The sequence below is a fragment of the Lutjanus erythropterus genome, chromosome 5 (genome assembly GCF_056507025.1).
Source record: "Lutjanus erythropterus isolate fLutEry1 chromosome 5, fLutEry1.hap2, whole genome shotgun sequence".
NCBI classification, from domain to species: Eukaryota; Metazoa; Chordata; class Actinopteri; order Lutjaniformes; family Lutjanidae; genus Lutjanus; species Lutjanus erythropterus.
Window position 1 is genome coordinate 1,476,260 of NC_139321.1, and position 24,192 is coordinate 1,500,451.

At 39.2% G+C, this 24,192-nt stretch overlaps 1 protein-coding gene across 1 annotated transcript; it reads right to left on the reverse strand.

Moving 5' to 3' along the window:
* Window positions 1–2,572: 2,572 nt before the first annotated feature.
* On the reverse strand, window positions 2,573–15,471 carry stard15 (StAR-related lipid transfer (START) domain containing 15). The gene is made up of 6 exons (XM_084718322.1): window positions 14,909–15,471; window positions 4,211–4,358; window positions 3,942–4,045; window positions 3,550–3,667; window positions 3,355–3,407; window positions 2,573–3,266 (listed from the first exon to the last, which is right to left on the reverse strand). The coding sequence occupies exons 1-6, from the start codon at window positions 15,053–15,055 to the stop codon at window positions 3,051–3,053; spliced, it is 786 nt and encodes a 261-aa protein (XP_084574448.1). The 5' UTR covers window positions 15,056–15,471; the 3' UTR covers window positions 2,573–3,050.
* Window positions 15,472–24,192: the final 8,721 nt, after the last annotated feature.

A 24,192-nucleotide genomic window follows, 5' to 3' on the forward strand; every position in this document is an offset into this window, starting at 1 on the left:
TATTCTCAGTTAGTCTTTATTCTGAATGCTGCATTTCATGATAAAGACATGTGGGATATGTTGAGGGTTTTTATATGGAACTGACAGAACAGTTATTTCTTTAACATTTTAACATTTATTTATCACTGATGAAGATCTATGAAAAAAGTTGAGACAACTCAGAACTTCAAGGCGATGTACTGCAAGAGATTTTTGAATTTTGAGGCAAATTCAAACTTGAGATAATTGAGATAATTGAACTGAGTTAGAGACCCAGAAAAAAGGTTTGAAATACATTACAATACAAATATTCAAGTTTACCCAAAGAAGAAAAGTAAATTATCTCAATGAGATTACAGGTCAGCAAAACTTTTAAATGTTTGTTCAGAAACGTAAAAGTTTGAGTTGATTTATTGCAGTATGTTTCCTTGAAATTTTGAGACGTCTGTTATCTTTTTTTTTGTACAGTGTAAAATGATTATTACATCGCTAACTGTAAAAATATGTAACTTGTGAACCAATTTTTTAAAAGATTTTTAATATTTTGTGAACTAAAATGTGTATCACAGCCTACGTCTGTGGCTCGGTGCCTTTTTGACGGTGGCTCGTCTTCTCGATTCTCCATCAGTTAGGACGCCAAATTTAAAAAAAAGTCTTCAGGGAAAACAGAGAATTCAATAATTTGCAGCTCCAGCCACATTTTTTTTTTCTTTTCTTAAAATTGGCTCTTTTGATCCCTGAACATTTATACAGAACATTCAGAATATGCATTTAAAAAACAAACCAACCAACCAGTCGACAGGTTGCAGGCTGGAGTGGAAAAGAAGAAGAAGAGTCCATATTTCTTATCAGAGAGAGAATTATTTTAAACAATGAAAGACTTTTTTAAAAGTGCAAATAACACAACACCAACCTGCTGCATGTGAACAGGAACGTTAGTGGAATATTGATTTTCATTATCAAGCAGCTTGGAAGGAATTTAGTTTTTATTTTATTTTGTGCATGTAAACATAGTCAGAGATGTTCGATGTTATATTGTTCAGCTCCAGCTCTTAAACAGACAGAAGTCTGACCGGACCAAAACTTTCTGAAGCTTTAAAAAGAAAACCTAAAATAAAATCACAAAAAACACGAGGTGAAGATACTCTGTCCATGTTAGTGTTTGTCGGTACAGAGTCATCATCACACACACGTCACAGGCGTCACCTGATCAGACCTCGCGCTGCCTTCAGATGTGGTTCTCTTAATCCTGTTCATGAGAAGAGTTCACATGAAAACTCCCCCAGACTGTGGCGTCCATGTTGAGAACGCCTTACAGCGCTCCTCTCATGACTCAACCACTTGAACATGAAGCAGAACTTCTCACTACAAGTTCACAGGTTCCATTTGAAGACAGCAAACCACACCTGAGCTCCACCCCCACAGGTGTTTTCATTTCTGTTACCTGGTCAGACGTCTTTCTCAGGAAACAGCGCAGAAAAACAACACAACACTGATTCATCAACAGTACATGTGCTGAAGAATTCTGGGAAATACAAAAAATCTACAAAATACAGGAAATCTTCCTCAGAAAGTTTGACTTTAATGCTTTTTACATTCAGGACAGTCGGTTACAGTCGTCTTCTACACTCACACCTCGGATCTTTTTTTTTTTTGTTGCGTTGTTCTTTATCAGCCGATCGATTCATCAATGGATCGACTCCACCTGCCTTTAACCTGAGCAGAACACCTGCAAACACCTGTGACCTCTGCATGAGCAGAAACTTCAATCATTAGTCAATGTTGTCTCACGGGATGGTGTATAAACTGCACGCCACTTCTGAGGACATTCATGTGTCACGTCTTCACATTTTGAGCTTTTTACATGTCATTTAACAGAATTTAGTCTGATGAATTTTATGACTAGTCAGGTGATCTTTCTTGTGGTCAGTGTTGTAAAGTGGTTGCTGTTTGGTTTGGTTCAGGAAAACATGGATTCAGTTATAATTCAGCAGGTATTTACATAAATATGTCATGTAGGTGACGAAAGTTAAGAACGTTACAGAAGTTAGAGTTGAGTTGACTCCCCAAGTCTCATTCGTTTGTTTGATCCATCCATCAACCTCACCTCCTCCATCTGTAGACTTTCTTTACTCTACATCACCTCACATCTCTTCTGTCTATGACATTCATGAGTAAAACGACACGCCATTTCTGTAAACATCAGTACAGACTAGCGATGCATCGATGGGCTCTGAGCTGAATCCACCAAAACACACTTTTTTTCTCCAATTTAGAGCCCTGCACCTCTACCTGCCTGCACAGGCTTTATTACAGGTAGTTTTTATTATCTTGTCAGGGCAGAGGAAACTCTTCAGAGGACACGCAGTTAAATAATCAATAAAAATACTGCTGCTGTGCCTCGAGTGTAAATGTACACAGTGTTTCTCTTACTGCGGAGATGAGAGTTTTTTCATATTTCTCACCTGCCCCTGTACCCAGTATTACCCTTTAAATGATTTCGATCAGTGCGAGTCTTTAATGATTAGAGTGGCTGCTTTCACTCATTTCAAACGTGTGTACAGTAATGTCGCTGCAGCAAATATCTTCTTCGAAGAAGTTCTGTTGCTGTCTCATGCACATAGCGTAGATTTCCCACCCTCGACTCATCACACTGTTTATCCGCAGTGACCTCAGGTGTAACTGTAACTAGCACAGACTAAATGATGTGAAATGACGAGCAAAAGATGCTACGTGATAACACGTGAAGTGACTGAAGACATTGGTGTGTTATTCATACACCACTTGCTGAGACCAGGCTGCCACAGTTTGAGGTGGCTTCAGTTTCTTAAACTGAAGTGAATATGAGGCTGAAATAATCTGTAACACACTGAACATTTACACACTTCACTGAAGAACATCTGGAGTTAAGAGGTGACGGAAAATAACTGAACAGAATCATGACAGAAGAACAAACGTATGAGCAGGTAAAACCAGTCAGGCTGGATTCTAGACCAGCTCTCATCAGTCGGACAAACAAACAAACCAACAAACAGAGAATCAGACAGTGAATCTGGACGTCTTCAGTCTGTTTAAGTCTCTTCGTCGTCGCTGTGCTGCGTCTTCTCCTCGCTCAGGCCGCTCTCGTCGATGTTCTCCAGAGAGTCGGCTCGCTGCACCGTCAGCTCCGACACGTTGATGCACGGCAGAGAGTTCTGCTCCGGAAACATCCACGGCTTCAGGTTCGGGTTGTGCTTCCTCTTCCAGTCCGGATATTTCAGAGACGCCTTGTAGATCTTCCTCATCGCCTGACAGGACAAACAAGACTTGACTTAATGAGAGACGGACAGACGGCATCTCTTTATTTGTCTCGTATTTACAGAAGAATCTTTTTACCTTTGGAGCCACAAACTGAGAGACTCTGTTCACCACCCACTTTGGTAACGAACCTGCAGACAGAGAGGACGAGACGGGACGTTACTGAGTCTCTGTCAGGACCGATATGAGTTTTAGAACTTGTGCGTTGCATTGCTCTGTGTTGTGTCATCCTGTGTTGTTTTTTGGCTCTGGGGCCCCTGTGTGAGGCCTCACCTCGAGGGTCCACCTGGGTCAGGTAGTAGAGGGTGGAGCAGTTGGCTCCGTTGGACTGGATCAGGTATCCGGTCAGCAGGGACACGGCTCGGACGTAGTCCTTCTTAGGAGGATGTTGCTGAGGAGACGAAGAAGAGAAGAAGACAGTGTTCACTTTACGGGGTCAGTTCACTGTTTTCAACTCAAACTGTATCTGAATGTTGTTTCACAGAATTTAGATTTTATGAGAAATGTAGTTTTCAGGGCGTAAAAAAGTCCAGTGGAGCAACTTTGATCTGCTGAACCTCACAGTACAGACAGAGAGATTTTAGGTCTGTAATTCTGCCTGGAATCTAATTTAGAATGAACTTGGTGAAGACGACCGTGTTGATGGTGTAAATGTCGACGCTCACCGGGTGTTTGACGGAGTAGTTGATGATCAGGTAATCGTTACCGAGAGGAAGCCAAGATCTCATCGTCACAAAGTCTCTGTTCTTCAGAGGGCTCGGACATCTCCCTTCAAACAACACACACACATTAAAACACAGTTTTCCGCCTCTACATTCAGACTGAAACACATAACTGCAGAAATAAAATATCAACCCAGTAAGTGAGTTAGCTTCCGATCTGTTCACGTCACACAAACCAATCATTTCTCATTGAGAAGCAGAGATGAACTCACAGGAGTAATATCCGATGTCGGCGTTGGCGGTCAGCTTGCCGATGTCATACGTGTCGATCATGTTGGTGTCCCACTTCCTGCGGTAGCTGGTGTCGTGGAGGACGTCGTACACCGTCTCTGCCATCACGTCCTTACACACTATCCTCATCTGAGACACAAACACAGAGACAAAAACAAGGTCTTTTATCTGTTTTCATCAGCAGGAGAAATTTACACAACAAAAACAAGGTGTTTAAATTTCCCATGATTCTCTGCAGTTCTTGTCAGCACTGAATCAAAGGTTCAGCTTTAAAATCCATTTTTGACCTTGGAAAGAAGCAGATTAATCTCAAGGTTCCATATTGTTTCTCTTAGTCAGCAAATTGCCAGCTCTTTCCTTAATCAGTCATTGGTAAAATTAATGATCAATTAATCAATTAATCATACTTTTAAAACCTTTAAAAAAACTGCATATACTAAACAATACCAAAAATATTTTTCCTTCCTCAATCAGAGTTTTATTTCCACGGCAATATGTTCCACGTTCTCTGCCAGCATCACATACACCTTTAGAAACAGAGGTGCTAACTAGAACCATGAAGGGTTCTTCAGTTTGTCTTGTTGGTAAAACTCAAGAGTTTGAGTTTGGCTCAAAACTCAAAAATCTATTGCAGTAAGTTGCCTTGACGCGGTGGATTAACGACTTAATTTGACCAAATCAGAGTTGGTGGTTGTTGGAAGAGTGGACGGACTAACAGAGATGGTTTTGGTGCACAGCTGAGACCCGAGAGGACGGGAGCAGGTGGGAGGGGGGACGAAGAGCTCGCCAATCGCCGTTGCTCCGGAGCTGCAGGCTGCAGACCCCCACATTAACACATACAATCCTACAAAGCAGCTAAAAAGCATCAGACGGATCATAATGTAAACAACCACGTGATATCTTCATCCTTTCTAATATTTTCTGCTTTTCTTGAGCTTTCTTGAACTACATGATGGAAGGATCAGAGAGTAGAGCTGCAGAAGGTGCAGACTTGCTGCAGGATGTTTTTTGAAACGGACAGGGGAGCTTTAAAAATAAACTGAGTATACACACTGCAATATGTGTTGTTTATTGGTGAGAGACCTTGAGCAGGATCTCACTGCAGCAGATTGTTTCTTTAAAGCTCCTTCGGCGGGTTTTGTTCGGACAATAATTTTCCGTGCACATCACCAGGAGAGAAAGCGTGTGAGATAATGGATCAGGGTCAGTGTGATGAGAGGGATTTCATGTTGAGCTGCAGATGTTTTTTACAGAGTGTTCAATCAGCTGGATGGTGTTTCTGAGAGCCGCTGAGGAGAAATATCTGAAACTAACTGCAGAGAGCATTCAGAGTTATAAATGTAGCCGTGTAGGATGTGTTGTGTAATATCTGAAACCCAAGGTCCTTCATCCTTCAGTCTGAGAGACACACAGGCAAACATGCTGCTTCACACTGCATCAATAATCTCCTGTTCCACTCATTATTCTGGAAAAATGACTTCATTCTGAGACAGATGGATGAGTTTAATTAGCTGTGGTATCATCAGTTGTTGACTTTCCTCCGTCTCCTTTCTTTGATTTTATTGGTCAATCAAACAATCAACCAACGAAACAAAAATACTCACTGATGCCCATGAATGTCCTCTCCAATAAAAGAGAAAAGAAAAGATAAATACTGAGGTCACCTGACCCAGTTCCTCCTGCCACACCTGAGGCTCGTCTCTCTGCAGCTCTGAACCTTTGTGGAGCTCTTTAAGGATTATTTGTCTCTTAATGACGTTTTTTTATTGTGATTGGATAAAATTCAATTTCTGTTTTATTTTAGAAAGTTTGTTCTTTTAGGATTTTACTTTGTTCTGGTTGAGATTTGATTTTATTTCAGCTGTTAGGAACTTATTTATTTCAGAAAAATAACTGAAACATTAAAACAGATTTGGTTCATTTGGTTCAAAGGCACCTCATCAGCTAACCAGGACAGCAAAGCTTCACTTTCCGTGCTCAGATCTTATCAGGTGGGCTGGGATTTCAGGGCTCAACCTGCAGGTCAGCAACACGTCCTCAGACCTACAGGACAGAACAGGTCGACTCCCACAACAACACTGGACCTTAAGTATGTCAAGTTAGACATATGACCTTAAACACTTAGCTAATATTATAAAATGCTCACAGTTTGGTGAGATTTAGGCACCAGAACTCCTCGGATAGGTGAAGAAAAAACTGCATAGGTCACATTAAGTTCACACTAAAACAGTCAACATTGACTTTTTGGTTTCATGAATCCTGGCCTCCTGGATACAGACTTTTTACTTACTTCATTTATACTTTTACTTTACTAAATGACAACACAAAACTTAGCAAGATGAAAATGACATTAAAGGGCATGACAAAACAAAAACTGTAAAAGATGTAACCAAAACAAAAATAAAAAAAACTTGAGATAAAGGTTTGTGTATTTTGCATTCTGGTTTTTTTTTCCAAAGTTGAAATTTGACTCGACTGTTGGAGCAGCTGAACGACTTCCTGTTTGTTGTTGTTACATAAAAACTAAGTGTAAAAGTAGAAAACTGTAAATTGATTATGACGTCTCGCATTCATTCACGCTCACGCTGTAGGGACACGCCACCGCAGCGATGGTGGCTTGTTAACTTCTGGTACTTCTTTTTTCTTTATTCTGTCATTTTTTTGACAGATTTAGGTTTAATTTTGGGATGACATTGTTCAACCTGCAGGTCAGCAGAGAACCAGCAGACTGAACGCCCCGACCCCTGACAACATAAGATAAGATGAACTTTACTGATCCCACACCGGGGAAATTCACTTGTCACAGCAGCTCAGCAGTACAGATAGAAAAATGACAATAAGTACTTATAAATATTAAGATAAAAAGTAGAAAATATGTATATACCTATCAGATTTAAAATATAAAATGTAAAGTACTAAGTACAGGACTGTACACACAAGTCTATTTACAATATATACACCTTTCACTGTAAACTTTGTTGCCTTGAAGAGGCAGATCGCACAAAGAGGTATGGTGGATTGCTCAAAATATTAAATATTAGCAGCAATAAAAAGATTTAACAAAGTGAACATACAATACAATATTGCATGAGGACGGGAATTATGCAGCAGACCTAACAGTGCTGCATTAAGTCATGCTGGTGTTGAAAAGTCTGACAGCTGATGGGATGAAGGACCTGCGGTAGCGCTCCCTCTTGCACTGTGGGTGCAGAAGTCTGCTGCTGAACGAGCTGCTCAGTGCTCCTACATATCCCATGAGTCTTAGCAAAGGAAAGTCAACTTCTTCTCTAATCATCTTGAGATGTGGGTCAGTGGTTTCTGTTGGTCCTTCATCTTTCTGGGCCACCTGCGGTGTTCCACAGGGCTCCATATTAGGTCCTTTATCATCTCTGTTTACGTGCTTTCTTTTAGGGATGTTATTCTGTCAGATTTTTGGTTTTATTTGGATGATACCTTGCACGGATTTTTGAAAAGATGACTTTTATTTCACTTTGTTTTTAATGCATAAAATAAACAGCTCAAGTATCAAGATGCCACCATGATTTCAGCCACATTTGCTTGGTTTCTCAGAGGTCTATCTGACAAACAGACAGGATGAAAACAGACTCTCCCTCAGTTCCCGCTCAGAGTTTTGGATGTCATGTGAGACGGCGGACTACTGTAGGACGTCACTTTTTTCCACTGCAGTAATCTTACAGGAGCGTGGGGCTCCGCTGAGCTGCAGTCATCAGATATTGTGCAGGTCAACGCTGTAAAACGCTCCGTGTAACTCAATCAGCAGGGCTCTGCTGCGGCGTTAATCATTCATAAAGTCCTGAGCTTCATGTCTTTGTCTGTCTGTCACTCAGCAGCAGTCACTACATCCATTCCTCAGTCTGTCTCACCTGTGTGAAGTGTTTCATTGAAGAACTCTGATGCTCTGAGCTGCTTTTAGCTCTCAAATTCACATGTATTTTATTAACTTTATATGAAATGAAAGATAAAAGAATATGATACTAATTATTTAACATAGTAACATAAACATGTTCTCCATCTTCTTCAGTAAGATGAGAAGATCAGGCTACTGATGCTGACACAGAGCAGGGGGAAACTATTAGCCAGTTCCATCGATACGCAGGTATATGAAGTACACCTACTCAGTCGACTCACTTCTGAATCCCCTCTGAAGCCCTACTCTGTCTCTGATTGGCTGATAGGCCCACTCTTTGTTGGTTGGGTTTGGCGTGAGTGATGATTGGTTAGAGTTAGGGAAGGGGGGCGGGGGGGATTTGCGGCTCTTTGGCTCCTCTCCGGTGACTTCCTGTGACTTTGGCAGAAAAGCATATGGAACTGATTATTTCTTTAACATTTTAATTTTTATTTGTCATTGTTGTAGGTCCATCAAAAAGTTGAGACAAAACAAAATTTCAAGGCAGTGTACCACAACAGACTTTTATATTTTGAGCCCAACTCAAACTTTAGAAAAAGTTTTACCAACACAATTGACTTGAGCTAAAGAACACTCCAGAAAAATGTATTTTAAAAAATTCAAGTGATTCAAGTGAAAGTTGTTTACATTTTGAAATACATTTCTGGGGTTTTTTCTAAAACTCAAAACTTCAAGTTTACCTAAAAAAAGAAAAGTAAATTACCTCAGCTAAAGATTAGAGGTCGGCAAAACTTTTTTAAGGTTTATTCCAAAACATTGCCTTGAAACTTTGAGTTGTCTCAGCTATTTTTTTATTTGTTAAGTGATTCTTACATCACTAACTGTAAAAATATATATAGCCTATACACCAAATTAAAACAAAAAGTTGTAATATTTCGTCAACTAAAATGTGCGTCGTAGCTTGTGTCTGTAGCTCTGTGCCTTTTCCTCTAAAGTTTGACGGCATCTCATGTTCTTGAGTATAAATCAGTTATAAATGCAAAGACGGATGTTATAGACAGAAGACAAAACTTAATAATTGCAGCTCCAGACAGATTTTTTTCTTCTTTTTTTGGGCCACAAATGTCTCTTCTGTTGTAAAGGTTGCAGACCCCCGGGGTGAGAGTATCACCTGATGTTTGCCTCGTCTTTAATACATCTCATATTCATGCATTCGGCCTGTGCAGGACCCTTGACCTGTAATGTTCATTTTGTTAATGGTGGCACAATCTGGCTGGACACTATCTGTTGGAAATCAGCTGTTCCATGAGACAGTTTCCAAAATAAATCACTGAGAGGAGAGAAGTGTTGTCCAGTCTTCATGTCTGGACAGACTTCAATACTGTGGCTAAACTTCACTTCATAATGATCCTCAATTCAAACAACAGAAGTTCAGTGACAATGTGAAAATACTACCTGTCCGTTTTTAGGTGAAGTAAATGTGCATGAGTAGTTTTACACGTCACTGTTCTAAGTGTTTATCCTTTAACCTTTAAAACTGGTTCCACAAATGAACCGCCACCACCACACCACTGGTTCTAATAACTGGTCTGTCAGATTTACCAGCCAGTCAACAAAATCAGTCCAATGCTAAATGCTGCTAAAACTACAATATCTCCTTTCATACATTTCTATTTCGACACCTGCTCAATAAACAACAACCGTACCAGCCAATACAACTATGATAGTTTGGGTTGTGAGATCTTGTGCAGGTCTGGTAACATCTAGACACAATGTGTGATCTGCAGGTTTGATGCAGGTTGATCATGCGGGTTTTTAGTAATTATTGGAGGCTGAAATTTAATTTACAGTGAATTTTGTCTGATGGAGCTAAGGCTAAAAGTTCCCCCCTACCTGCTTGGGGTCTTTGTGCTAAGCTAGGCTAAGCATGTTTTGATATCCTTTGTTTTATCTGACTCTGAGGGCATATTTTCCAAACAGATGTGGAGTTTATAGCTCAATCAGGTAGTTTAATCATCACCTGTCGACAGGTGAAACTGTTCAGCGTCTCTTCTTTTATATTTCTCCTGTTTGAGATGTCGTTAGCTCCAGAGTTGAATTATTCATGTGAGAAGAAGCGCCTCGCTGCTTCACAAAGACTTCTTTAATTATTAAAACAGGAGCCATCATCATCCTCATCATCATCAGCTCTGCATGAGTGTGTGTGTGTGTGTGTGTGTGTGTTAGCTGTTCAGTAACACACTCCCATCTGTCCACGGTGACTTCCTGTGGTCGGCCTCAGGTCAAACTGTCTCTAAGTGACCTGAGGGGTAAAAATACTGAAGGAGCCACAGATCAGAGTCGTTAATTATTAAAGATTTTACCAGATTATCTCCTCTATCATCTCTTCTCTGCATTAACTACACCTCTGCACACATGACAGATGCTCTTTTGACTCTTTTCTCAGTTCTTTCTTTTCTCTCCCTCCGACAGGATCATGGAATAATGGTGCCTTTTTAAAAACATTTTTGCAGAGAGTTCATAAACCTGCATCAGAAACTGACAGCAGAGAATGTTTGGAGGTTTCGATTAATAAATGACTTAAAAGATTAATCAATTATTGAAACGGTTGATTGGTGCGTCGCTGTGATCTGGTGGTCTAAAATCAAATGTCAGTACCTTTAAAATGAAGTAGCCAAAATAAAAATCTAGACTTAAGAAAAAAAAAAAAGAAATGACGTTGTGATCAAACAAAACTAGCTAAAATTAAATTAAAATCTACACAAAATGTTTTTTTTTTTTTTGTCAGTTTGGTCAAATGTGTCAACACAACGGGCACGAGGAGGCTCTGGTGCATCAGTTCATTAATTACTGGGATTCATAATGAATGTATCTGGATTATGGTGTCACTTTTACTAAATCCTTCCTTTCTTTTAACTTGGACGTTCTTGGTGTCTGTGTGGGACGTTACTCAGCTCCTCCAGGATTTTACTGGCTTTTTTTGGTAGGGGGGAATTGTTGCGGCCTAAATTACCTGAATTGTCTGCAATTTTCTAAAAAAAATTGAGACGCATGTTACAATGATTTTAGACGTTTTTTCAATCAAATTGCAAGACCAAGAGAAAATTGCATTGCTGCAATTTTTGTGTAACTCATTAAAAATCAAAGGCAATTTGTTCCAGTAAGAATAAATCGCACTTTGTTCTGAGAATTACGTCTCAACTATAACGTGTCGACTCTGTAGCCTTTCTATCAAAACTAAGTAGTAAATCATGATTTAAAAATATTTATTTTGTGTATTATACAATAAAAATCTACTCAAAGCCACAAAAACAGTAATAATAAAAAAACATTAAACACTATGAGGTTTAATAGCCAAGAGTTTGATCTTTTAAAATACATTTTCACAGCCTAATTGAAGAGATAAAAACAAAAACCTCAACTGCCTCAAAATACGTTCTTGAAATATAAATGAAGTTAAGAACGTCCAGAGTGTCAGCAGTGATTTGTTGGCCAGAGTGAGTCTGTTGTCTGTTGTGTGTCTGTAGTGTCTCAACAGACAGATTTGTTTCCAGGTGGAGGTCAGTGTGACACTGCAGACGTCTCGTCTTTCTCTCCAAGAGTCACATCAGTTAGCCTCAACTAACTGCTGCTTGCTAACCAGCCAGGAGCCTCAGGCAGACAACATGCAGACATTAACCAACCAGGAGCTTCAGGCAGACAACATGCAGACACTAACCAGCCAGGAGCTTCAGGCAGACAACATACAGACACTAACCAACCAGGAGCTTCAGGCAGACAACATACGGACGCTAACCAACCAGGAGCTTCAGGCAGACAACATACGGACGCTAACCAACCAGGAGCTTCAGGCAGACAACATACGGACACTAACCAACCAGGAGCCTCAGGCAGACAACATGCAGACACTAACCAACCAGGAGCTTCAGGCAGACAACAAACGGACGCTAACCAGCCAGGAGCTTCAGGCAGACAACATGCAGACACTAACCAACCAGGAGCTTCAGGCAGACAACATACGGACGCTAACCAGCCAGGAGCTTCAGGCAGACAACATGCAGACACTAACCAACCAGGAGCTTCAGGCAGACAACATGCGGACACTAACCAACCAGGAGATTCAGGCAGACAACATACGGACGCTAACCAACCAGGAGCTTCAGGCAGACAACATGCAGACACTAACCAACCAGGAGCTTCAGGCAGACAACATACGGACGCTAACCAGCCAGGAGCTTCAGGCAGACAACATACGGACGCTAACCAACCAGGAGCTTCAGGCAGACAACATACGGACGCTAACCAACCAGGAGCTTCAGGCAGACAACATACGGACGCTAACCAACCAGGAGCCTCAGGCAGACAACATACAGACACTAGTTTTTTTTGATTGATGGATTTTTGTCTGCTTGTTTTCAGTCAGTGAACACATCACATATATCAGCGGTGAACAGCCTCTCTCAGGTCTCCCTACTGCATGAATAAACTGTGCAGGGATGCCCTCGTCTTCAGTAGACATACTGCCTGTCAGAGGCTGCAGCGGGATGAGTTTTAAAGAGACAGTTCACACCAAAATATTTAGTAATGCTGTTTATCCATCTATACTGTTTTGGTGTAAGTTGCAGAGCCGTAGAGATGTCTGCCTTCTCTCAAATACACTGGGACTAAATACAACAAGTCATGTGTTGCTCAAAGCATCAAAACATATATTTGAGAAATTCAAAGCCAGAGTCTCTTTCCAGACATCATGACCTGGTTACTTAACATGGTTTGAATTACAGGGGAGCTAAGGGGAGCTCAGTTCCCGTGAAAAGGATACTGGCTCGTCTGAAAGCCTCCTTCGAGAAATTCAGGGGGAGCTCAAAAAACATGACATTCCTGAAATAAATAATAGTAGTAAAATATGCCAATGCTTGGTTTTTATTTGCTCTTAATTTCTGAACATTTATCTTCATGAATTCATACAACGTGAGAGAAAAAGATGCAAGCTGAAAAACCAGCTGTTTCTGCGTGCCTTTGGTGCCTTATGTTGAAGGCCTGTCATGTAAAAACACACGTCTCTGTAAGTCACGTCAGTCACAAGTCCTGATTTTGTGATTTTGTTTGTTTTTTCTTAACAATAATAAATATTGCTATTCTTTGATTTTGAAACCGTAGCCATATATTCTTCTTAATTAGCCTCTATGGACAGAAAGACATGTTACTGCAGCAAGTCATCAGACAGTATGTGGACAGCAGATATACATGTGAACACCAAAAGAGAAAAATAGATCAAAAAATATCTGAGAATATAGAAAATATATACAGGAATAACAATACTAAAATGTGAAAATGTACAAGAGTCAAGTGTCCCTTTAAAGCTGCAGAGCTGAGAGTTAGATATGTTTCTACTTCAGACGAGGAAAAGTCTCCAAACTGGAAATACTCCAGTAAAGTAACAGAACCTGTAAGTCGAACTCAGAGTGAACTGGTTTGTGTCTCTGCTGTCGGTTGAACGCCTCTCCACCTGCGTCCTCGGGTTTCCAGCCGCTACGTTTTCCTTTCCGCTCTGAATTTTTCAGCACGCTGACGCTGAACGGCGGTTTGTCTTTCCTCTGCAGGAGGCCGCCGCCTGTTTACAACCTCTGATCAGCTGATCGACATGTGGGTCACAGACACAGGCTGCTGAGGAGCCACCGAAGCCAGACATCCACCCAACATCCACCCAACATCATCCACCTGATAACATCTGACCACCTGTTTACAACCTCTGATCAGCTGATCGACATGTGGGTCACAGACAGGCTGCTGAGGAGCCACCGAAGCCAGACATCCACCCAACATCCACCCAACAACCTCTCACACACACTGAAGTATCTGTGGTTCTCTGTCCTCTCTGTTCTGATGCATCTGTCAGCTGTTTTTATTGATAACTGTTGCCATGGTGACAGGCAGTGCAGTCCAAACAAAAGACAATCAGTAAATAAATAAATAAACACATAAATACACATAGTCCATGCAGCAGATTGTATGAGGTGCTTCACAAGTAGAGCTGCAGCAAATTATCATTTTCTTTATCGATCATTCTCTGAATCAATCGTCTGATTGATCAAACATCAGTAAAAAGTGAAAAATCATCATAATGTCCACTGGTGACATTTTCACATCTGAGGATCCGAATCTGTTAAATATTTTATTGATTATAGTTAAAACAGTTTTCTGTCTGTTGCCTGATCAATAAACTGATTATTGACTTTGTGTTTGATGTTCTGCAGTAACTGTAAATTTAAACATTATGTTCATTAAAACAGGTTTATACTTTTCATCCTTTTTTTTAATTTGACTTTTTAAATCTCATCATTAAGACATTTTATTTCATAATTATGACTTTTTATCTCATAACTTTTTATCCAATAATTTTGACTTGAATCCCATAATTTCGATTTTTTATTTCATATTTTTGAATTTTAAACTCATAATTTACTTTTTTATCATATCATTTTGGCTGATTTTCATAATTCAGACATTTTATTTCATCATTTCAACTTTTTTAACAAATAATTCTGATTCCCATTTTAACTTATATTTCGACACTTTATCATACAACCTTTACTTTTAACATCACAATAATGACTTTTTATCTCATAATTTCGTTTTTTTTAATTCTTAAAGTTTAGATTAACCATGAGGATCTTTTTTCTTTGTCTGTCACAGATGATCTTCCGAAAAAATGATAAATCAAACACTTTAAAATACTGTAAAAGCTTCAGGTTCGTCTGTGCTGCTGACGTCTTGTTGTCTTTTTGTCCTCAGTGTCTCAGTATGTCCTCACCTTGAGTTTCTGGACACTCTTGCTCTCCTCCTCGCGGCACCACACCGTCACTCCTCCCTTGTTGTAGCGGCTGATCCATCCGTCCGGACTCAGACACTGATCTTTGAACGAAGAGAAGTCCGAGTCGTCCGGGATCTGGACCGGCATCTCCGTCCGCGAACCACCGCTCAACAACCAGAGAAGAAGACAAGAGAAGAGCTCAGTTTGACATCAGGCTGCGTCCCACATCCAACAGCTGCTGGTTAAACTGGTCTGCAGCTGGTTAAACTGGTCTGCTGCTGGTTAAACTGGTCTGCAGCTGGTTAAACTGGTCTGCTCCTGGTTAAACTGGTCTGCTCCTGGTTAAACTGGTCTGCAGCTGGTTAAACTGAGTCTGATGGTCAACAGAAGTGTGCAGATGAAGTGTCAGACTCTTCTTCTTCTTCTCCTCTCTGTGTCTCTTCAGTCCGTCAGCTGTGGATCTCTGATCACTGCAGAGATGAGACAGAAAAACCAGAAGGTCTCACTCTGACGCACTTTCAGGAAACCAAACTGACATGAACTCTGTTTCCAACCTTTTTTCTCTGTAAAAAAAAAAGTTTAAGCTTAGCTTAAATAAGATAAAGAACAGAACAATAAAAAGACAAAGTTGTTCCTGTTGTTTTCACGCTTGTGTAGTCTTTCACACACATTCAGTGTTAGCCTAAACTCTGGTAGCATCCAGGACCAGCTATGCTAGTCATGACCGGGGACTTTTCTAAGATAACCTTTCACCCCTTCACACTGATTATGTCTGAAATCATTCACTATCACAGGTGCGTGAGAAACACAGATGCTTCACATTTTCTCACATTTTAATATTTTTGTTTAAATTATACACAAATGTTCAGCGAATTCATCCCTTCTGGGGTTTAGACTTGAAATCCATGTCATTGTGGGAACAGCTGCTGTATGTGATGCGAACAGAGTGACTCGTCTTCTCAATAGACCATCTCTGGTAACGGCTGAAGAGTGCTGCCTTCATGTGCTCCTGTAAATATGAATATCGCATCACTACAGAGACAGTCAGACCTCCTAAATTAAACTGTCTTTAATTTAATTAGTGACATAATTAATTGATCACCATGGCAACATGTCTGATTCAGTTTTTCTTTCAATTTGAGGGAAAATACCTGACACAGAACAACAGTTTGTTCTGACGTTGGGGAGACAATTAGTATTTCCGACGGCTCCTGCATGTAACAGTAACTGATACCTGTTGTTCAGGTGGAACAGTGGGTGGAGTCAGACTAAGAGATCAGGTATCAGCAGTTTTTTGTTTCCATCACTGAACCTCATCATGTTCTGAACTCAGACAAAGAGAAGAAGAAGAAGAAGAAGAAGAAGAAGAGTTTTTAAAAATGGACACATTCACTGGGCAACATTTTGAGAGTTTGAGTTATATGGAAATGACTATTTTAACTGAACTGTAATCAAAGAGAACACTCAACATTAATGTTATCAACTCAAAAAAAATGTGGCAAGCGATTGTCTCAATTTTTTAAAGTGCTGCTAACTTATTTGTGTTCAATAAGACAGTCTGTTAACTCAGCCTCAATGCATTTATTCCTCATTTATAAAATATTGAACGTGTATATGCATGTGTCAGAATTTAAGGTGATGCTGAAATCAGACAAAAATGATCAGAAACGTTCATTTATGTCCAAATGAACTCTTCCCAAGATCTACTGACGGGGCTTATTGTGAACTGGGTCATGATGGTTTGTCATTTTTTGAAAGTGGTTGGCTCCATCATTCAAGGTTCTTAAACATTTCTATATAAAGTCTTTCCTAAATCTGGTCAAAATTCAACAGGTTTACATTTGTGTTGCAATACTGCCATCTAGTGGAAACTGAGGTGAACACACCACATTCAGTCATGAGGAGTGTGTGTGTGTGTGTGTGTGTGTGTGTGTGTGTGTGTGTGAGAGAGAACATCTGGATCAGTTAACTGTTCATTGATTAAGATGATTATTTTTTGTTGAATGTCTGAATGAAGGAGGGAGAAACTCAGTTACAGTTACAGTTACTCTCACAGGTGACAGACTGTGTGGACGAGACCTGCTCAGGTGTTTCCTGTGTGCAGAGCGCCATCTGCTGTCTGAGAGTCACATTACACTCACATAGATCTTCACCCCAAAACACCAACAGCAGCGCCGCCTGGTGGCAGCTGCAGGTAACAAACAGCAACAGAGAATTGAAGAGCTCACTGACAGAAACACAGAAATGCTCTGCAGAAAATGATTAAACCAAAACCAGTGTGGGTGATACTCCCTTTAGAGCAAAACAAAAATATGATTTAGGTAAAAAACAAAAAACAAAAAGTGACTGTGTTTGATTTAAGAACAGGTGTTTGAATCTGACAGTGGGAATGATCAGTTAATCACACTGACCTTTGTGTAACTGGTGCAGTAAACTCTCCAGTCATGATGATGGACAGTATGTGTGTTAGATCTTGATAAAGATTTGGTGGAAGATGAATCACCGTCATCGGTGCTGCCAGACCTCTCAGCATCACCTGCTTCTTCCATTTCGTCAGATTCAACTATCATCCACAAAAAAACAGGAAGAGACGCCCAAGAGAGCAGAATCACAATGAAGCAAGACCTACAAATCTTTTAGATTTTAAGTTTACTATTTTGGTGAATTTACTTTGAGCGCTCAGAACAGATTGTGGTTTTATTCTCCCTGAAACAAATGATTTTTGAATTATACAAAAAAGGCAACTTTTTTCTTGCAATTTTCAAAATAAAAAACAACCTAAAAACATTGCAACACGCGTCACTTTTTTGTTTTTTTTTTGTTTTTAGAAAAGTTCTAAATCAGGCATGTTAGACTGAAACCATCCCCAGGGACTGATGAATGAAGTATCAATCATTCACTCAAAGAGGTTTCTGTTTCTACAAATCTTCAGCCACTTCCTGTTCTGTTCTGGTCTGTGGTCACTGTCGCCTCTACACACCTGAACCTGCTGCAGCATTTTGTTGTTGTTGTTTTCATCTGTTTTCATTGGTCTGTTCAAACAGCATGAAATACTATAAAATGCAGATGAAAGGTTTGAATATTAATTCAAATTGTATTCAGGACTCAGTTATGATTTTAAAAGTAGATGTCATAGTGAAATGTGCACTTAAGTAAAAGTACACACCTGAAAATAAACTCATAAAAGTACAAGCACCCGAGAAAACTACTATATTACAGTAACTTCAGTATTTGTAATTAGTTACTTCCACCCCTGTTGATGACTAAGATTGATGACTGTATTATTTTTAATGTTGTACTATTAAATTAGTCTCTTTTAGATTATATATAAAATATAATACAAAAGAGACTCCCCTCTGCAAAACATTTAATAAAGTATATTAAGAAGTCAGATACTGGAGAGGAAGCTGGTGGCCCAAACCACTGATCTGCACCGACAACAGTTAATTAAAAAAACATAAACTATCCCTTTAAATGCTCATGTTGTTAACTTTTTGCATTCCCCTTACAGTATTTTCTATTTCAGCCTCCCAGAGTTCTGGACCTTGAAACACATTCATCACACTGTTTTTTAAAGTGAGAAGCTGCAGAGTTCACTACTTTCTTTAGCGAGTTGAAATCTAACTTTTCTCAGGACACTAACGATGAGCTCTGAGCATTTATAACGATCTCAGCCTGTAGAGGAAATATTAATTTATAAGACAAACCGGTCCACTTTAGATTTACCGAGGAGCAAAAAAGAGCCAAATAAACAGTTTTCTTCCTCCACAGATGGAGAGTAAACAGGTAGGTGTGGGAGCAGCGGCCCTCAGGCAGGAAATAGATCTGGAAGCTGCTAATGCACCGCGTGCTATTAAATGTGCCACCTGTGACTTACAGAATGTGAGAGAAACCACAAAATCCAATAAAAACTCGATTAAAACAACACAAGTATTTTATTCGTAAAGCCTAATAATACGAGCGGAGTATGAACTCATTTCTGGCTCAGATGTGAGGCTGCTGGGGCTGCAGAGTGAATCCCAGGAGGAGCTGATGTGAAGGAGAAGAAGTAGATTCACCTGCTGCAGAATAAAACACAGCCGGCCCGGGCCTCGATGGAAATATGTAAAGGCACAATAAATAAAAGCAGACGCACAGAAACGGTGTTGGAACAACAGGTGTTTAATTTTGCTCCAGTCATCTCAGATGATAAAAGAGCTGGAATATCATTTAAGGGCGAGGAAATAAACTGTTGTTTGTATTAAAGAAGGAAAATGGAAAGAAAGAAAACTTATTTTCTCTGTGATTCATTCACTCTGATGCAGGTTGGTTTCTGATCTCTGCTGGTCTTATTGGTCATATTTTATAAGGAAGAATCAGTTTGAGGTGCAGAGACACATGATTACACAAATCTGTGATGCAAATCTGAAGCAAACTTCTGAGTTTAAGTTTAAGTTAAAGTCTCACATCATCCCAAACATTACATCACAACGTTAAATTCATTTATGAATCATTTTACATGACAGGGTTGTATAATGAGATTTCAGCTGTAGTTCTCTTTATGCTACTCACAAAACCAATACACTCAAAGTATGTACAGCAAACAGGTAAACAAATAAATAATAATCAATAAATAAAAAATATGAAATCACAAAAATAAAACTGATGATGAAGTGACAGTCTGAGGAAGAGCTCGAATTTGAGGAAGTTTTATATTATATTTCATTGGTGAGACTATTTAGTTTTAAACAAAAGTGTTGGTAACCCTTTAAACTTCCAGGTCACATATTTTCACGGTAAATAGGCTGTGATTTCTTAGAATTTACCTACAAATCACGTCCGGCTCAGGGACCCTCTGGGCGGGTCGGTAAGGCGCAGACAGGGTGGCCGCAGAGTCCGTTTGAGACAAACTTAAAGTTTTGAAAAAGTTTTTTTTTTATTTACAGACTACAAATCTTTTGTTGAGGTAATCTACTTTTCTTCTTTAGATGAACTTTTCTTTAATCTCTAAGTTTTAGAAACACCCCAAAAATGTTTTTTCAAATATTATTTTAAAACATTATTAGTAAACTTGAGTGAAATATTTTCAATTAAAATCATTTAATATTTAGGCACCGAAATAGAATCAAATCAGTTTCACAGTACACACAAAGTATATTTTTTTGAGTTTCTAAAACTCAAAAGATTCAAGTTTATCTAAAGAAGAAAAGTAAATGATCTCAATAAAAGATTATATGTCAGCAAAACTTCGTTTCTTTTATTTCAGAATAGTTTGATTCGAAACTCAAACATCTACTGAAGACAGAAGCCTTGACATTATTATTATTATTATTATTATTATTATTATTATTATTATTATTATTGTTATTTTTGCAGTGTATTTTGAATTAGGTAAGAATAAGTTCTGCTGGTGAGTTTTGGCCTCCAGGCTTGCCATAGGCTGCTTTTTTGAGCTGTTTTTTTTTTTTTTTTTGCTGTTCATGTCCTCTGAAACTCCGGTGGTGTTATTGATTGTTTTGGCAAAATTTCTTTCCCAGTGGAGGACGAAAGTTTACAACCTCCACGTCAGACCACAGCAGCCGCTCCACGTACAGAGGAGTGACGGTTCCCTGCATAAAATATATTTTGGAAAACATCTGAGGTGAGAAAAAGACACCGCAGTAACAGAATTTTCATTCATATCTGTGCAGCACTAAAAGTCTGACAGTTTGATCTGAGTTTTGTGTTCAGATGTCACTTCCTTAAATATTTCTTCCTTCTTTTTTTGGGCTGAATTTATTTGAATAATTTGATGATGAGTCACTTTCAGTATCAGATTGTGTAAGTGAACTTTCCTGCAGCTACGTGACTGTTTGATTCTGTTTTCCAGTCTGCAGATTGTCGTTTTAGTAGCTGAACAAGTTTTCTGAGCTCCCAGATCTTCAGTCTGTAGCAGCTTTGCAGAACTGAGAGGACAAACTGTCTTCAGCAAGAAATTAAACTCAAAGTCTCCAAAAAATCAGTCTGTTGATACATGTGTCTTTATTGATTCATTTTCTGCCCAGTGAATCTCACTGCTCAGAGTCAGACTGGGGGTTTGAGGATTTTAAAGGGATAGTTCAGATTATTTGAAGTGGGACTGTGAGGTTCTAATCTATAGTCATGTATTATCTTTAGCAGATGGCGGTGGACACGCCCCCAGTTTGGAGAAGCAGCAGGTGTAATTCAATATCAGTTTAAGTGTACGCTATATTTAGATTATTTTCACTGCTTTACCTTTCTGTCAGACAGTCTTTTCTGACGGGAAACCACCGTTATATGAGACAAAGATCGCTCTCTTCGAGTCAACCAAACTCCATAGACAAAATCAGTACTTTTACCTCACAGAACACAGGAGTTGCTGGTCTGCTGATGCATCAATCTGTTAGTTTGTTTGTGTTACTGTGTGACTTTCTTGTGTTTGAAGGATAGTTTAGATTCAACAAAGTGACACAATAACACAAACAAACAAACAGATGAAGGCAGCGGGGGACCAGCACCTCCGCTGTTCGGTGAGATACAATTACTAATATTGTCAATGGAGTATGGTTAGTTTTGAAAGAGTGATATTTGGCTTATATAACTGCACTTTCCTGCCAGAAAAGTCTGTAGTTTGTTGCTTAGCTTCCGTGTTGGTGCCCCTCTTTGCTTCTTCAAACTGGTGGCATGTTGACCAACTAAGTATAAGTATCTCATACAGTCCCACTTCAAATAATCCAAACTATCTCTTTAAATAGCTGTCAGAGAAAAGTTTAAGGTATTGGGATGGCTGTATGTTGGGTTTAGAATGAAATACATATACAGATGATGTAGACACTGACAAGTAAATGTGCATCAGAAAAAAAAGTTTGTGCAAACTGGTCTGGAAAACGTAAAACAAAGACAAACTAACTTCAGATTTCTGAATTGTTCCATTTTTTAAATATTTCACTTGTTAAAAAAAAAAAGAAAGAGGTAAAACTGTGTTGGAAATTGGTGCCGACAGACATCGTGAAATTAGATTTGAAGGCCTTTAATGACTTCTGTGTTTGTTATCAGTTCAGGCCTGATGACAGTAATTATAAAACACGCTCATTTTGTCAACAAATACTCAATTTTTCACCTCTTCCAGGGGTAATTTTTCCACCCCAAGAGAGAAAATTGTGGCTAATGAAACCCCCCAAATAAACTCTGACTAACACATGAATAATGAAATTATGAAAATGTTGCTTTTGATTCTCTCTGCTGTTACAGTCGAGCCGCAGAGACAGAAGGAGAGAGCGTCCTCTCCAGTGTCAGACATACAAGTACAGTAGATTCTTGTTTATGTGAGGATTATCAGTCTGTCTGTTTCACATCTGCTGCTCTGACACCTCTGACAGAAACACCACTGTAAAGTATTTTGTGTTATGTAAGTGTAACCTCTGCTGGTGGGTTTTGGCCTGCAGGCTTGCCGTAGGCTGCTTCTTTGAGCTGTGTTTTGCCGTTTATGTCCTGTGGAACTCTTCAGCTCGGGCAGAAGTTATTGATTGTTTTGGTAAAAATTCCTGCCAAGCGGTGGACGAAAAGAGAATAAAAGCCTCTTTTTTGGGATGTTTTTCCCCTGTTAGTTGTAATTCACCTGAAGTTTACAACCTCCAGTTCTGACCACAGCTGCAGGAAAGAGCATAGATTTCATTTTTTTCTTCTTTTTTTTTTTAAAGTTACCTTCTTCTACACAATATTTCTTATTTTTTGAGCAGGGTACAGGATGAAGAGTTGTTGAACTTTTATGCCTGAACTTTACAGAACTTGTTTTCTCACATTGATCGACCAAAACAGAGGCTGCATCCAACATTTCACACTAACACGCTCAGAGACGTATTTCAATTACAAGAATTTAAAATATATATTTAAATACTTTTTTAAAAACATAGCAGGGCAGAAAAACCTTGAGGCAAAGCAGAAAAAAATGCAGTTGTAAAATTGCCATCAGTTAATAAATTTAATTGGCATTTGACAGGAAAGGAAAATAAAGTTACAGCATGTTGCTATCTATCTATCTATCTATCTATCTATCTATCTATCTATCTATCTATCTATCTATCTATCTATCTATCTATCTATCTATCTCTAGTCTTAATATTTAATTTTAATGTGAGATATCGTGTGTTTTGTTCCTCCTGTGTGTTACTGGGTGAGAACACTGAGCACTTTAATTAACTGGTTAACAAGCACAAAACTCCATGAATTCAAACAGCTCTGATCATTAATGCATTTACTGCAGTAACTTTAGTCTCTACCATCTGAATGAGAGACACAACATGTCTGACAGCAGCTCTGTGTGGAAAAACTTCAAAATATTAAACTATGAAGATAAAAACTGTGTGCTGCACCGGAGGGATAAAATGCACCATACTGACGTTTGCTGCTGTTTATATTATGTTCATTATAATGTTGATTAATGAAATATTGTTCTGCTGTTTCAATAATTATTAACACCAGCAGACAGAACACTAAAGTGTTAGTAAAAGTATCTACATGGAGTGAGAAAAAAAAAGTTTTGCTTGTTTTCTAACTAGCTCCATCTTTGACCGTATCAGTATGGCGGCGATGAAAGTCGAAGCGTTCAGTACAGCAGCTGCGAATATGTCTGTGGTTGAATCAACCAATCAAGTGCAAAGACTCAGTATCATATTGTGAGACAGAAAGACATGAGACAGGATGGGCCGAAGCTAGCTGGTTAGCATGCTAACTTCAGGACTTCAGGATCTCTGCGTCTTTGACGTAACATCAAAAACTGTAGTTAACTTTTAAATGTTTTAAACTAAAATTCTCACACATTGTTCCTTTAAGGTCACAGCCATGTTGAGGTTATTAAATGCCTAAAATCAGTTTGTAAAGAGCTCATCTCTGGCTGCTCTGACACCGCTGATATAAACACCACTGCAAAGTATTTTTTATTATATCAGCATAACTTCTGCTGGTGGGTTTTGGCCTCCAGGCTTGCCGTAGGCTGCTTCTTTGTGCTGTGTTTTTGACGGCTGAAACTCTGGCGGTGTTCTTCAGCTCAGGCTTGAGTCATTGATTGTTTTGGTAAAATTCCTGCCAAGCGGTGGACAAAAAGAGACCAAATCAAAAGCTGATGTTTTTCCCGTTTGGTTTAATTCACCTGAAGTTTACAACCTCCTGACCGCAGCTGCAGGACAGAGCATGGAGTTCATTTTCTTCTTCTACTTCTACTTTTTTAAAAACTCATTTTCTTTTACAAAATTTTCTCAGAAGGGCACAGGATCAAGAGTTATTGAGCTTAGTAACTTTACTGAACT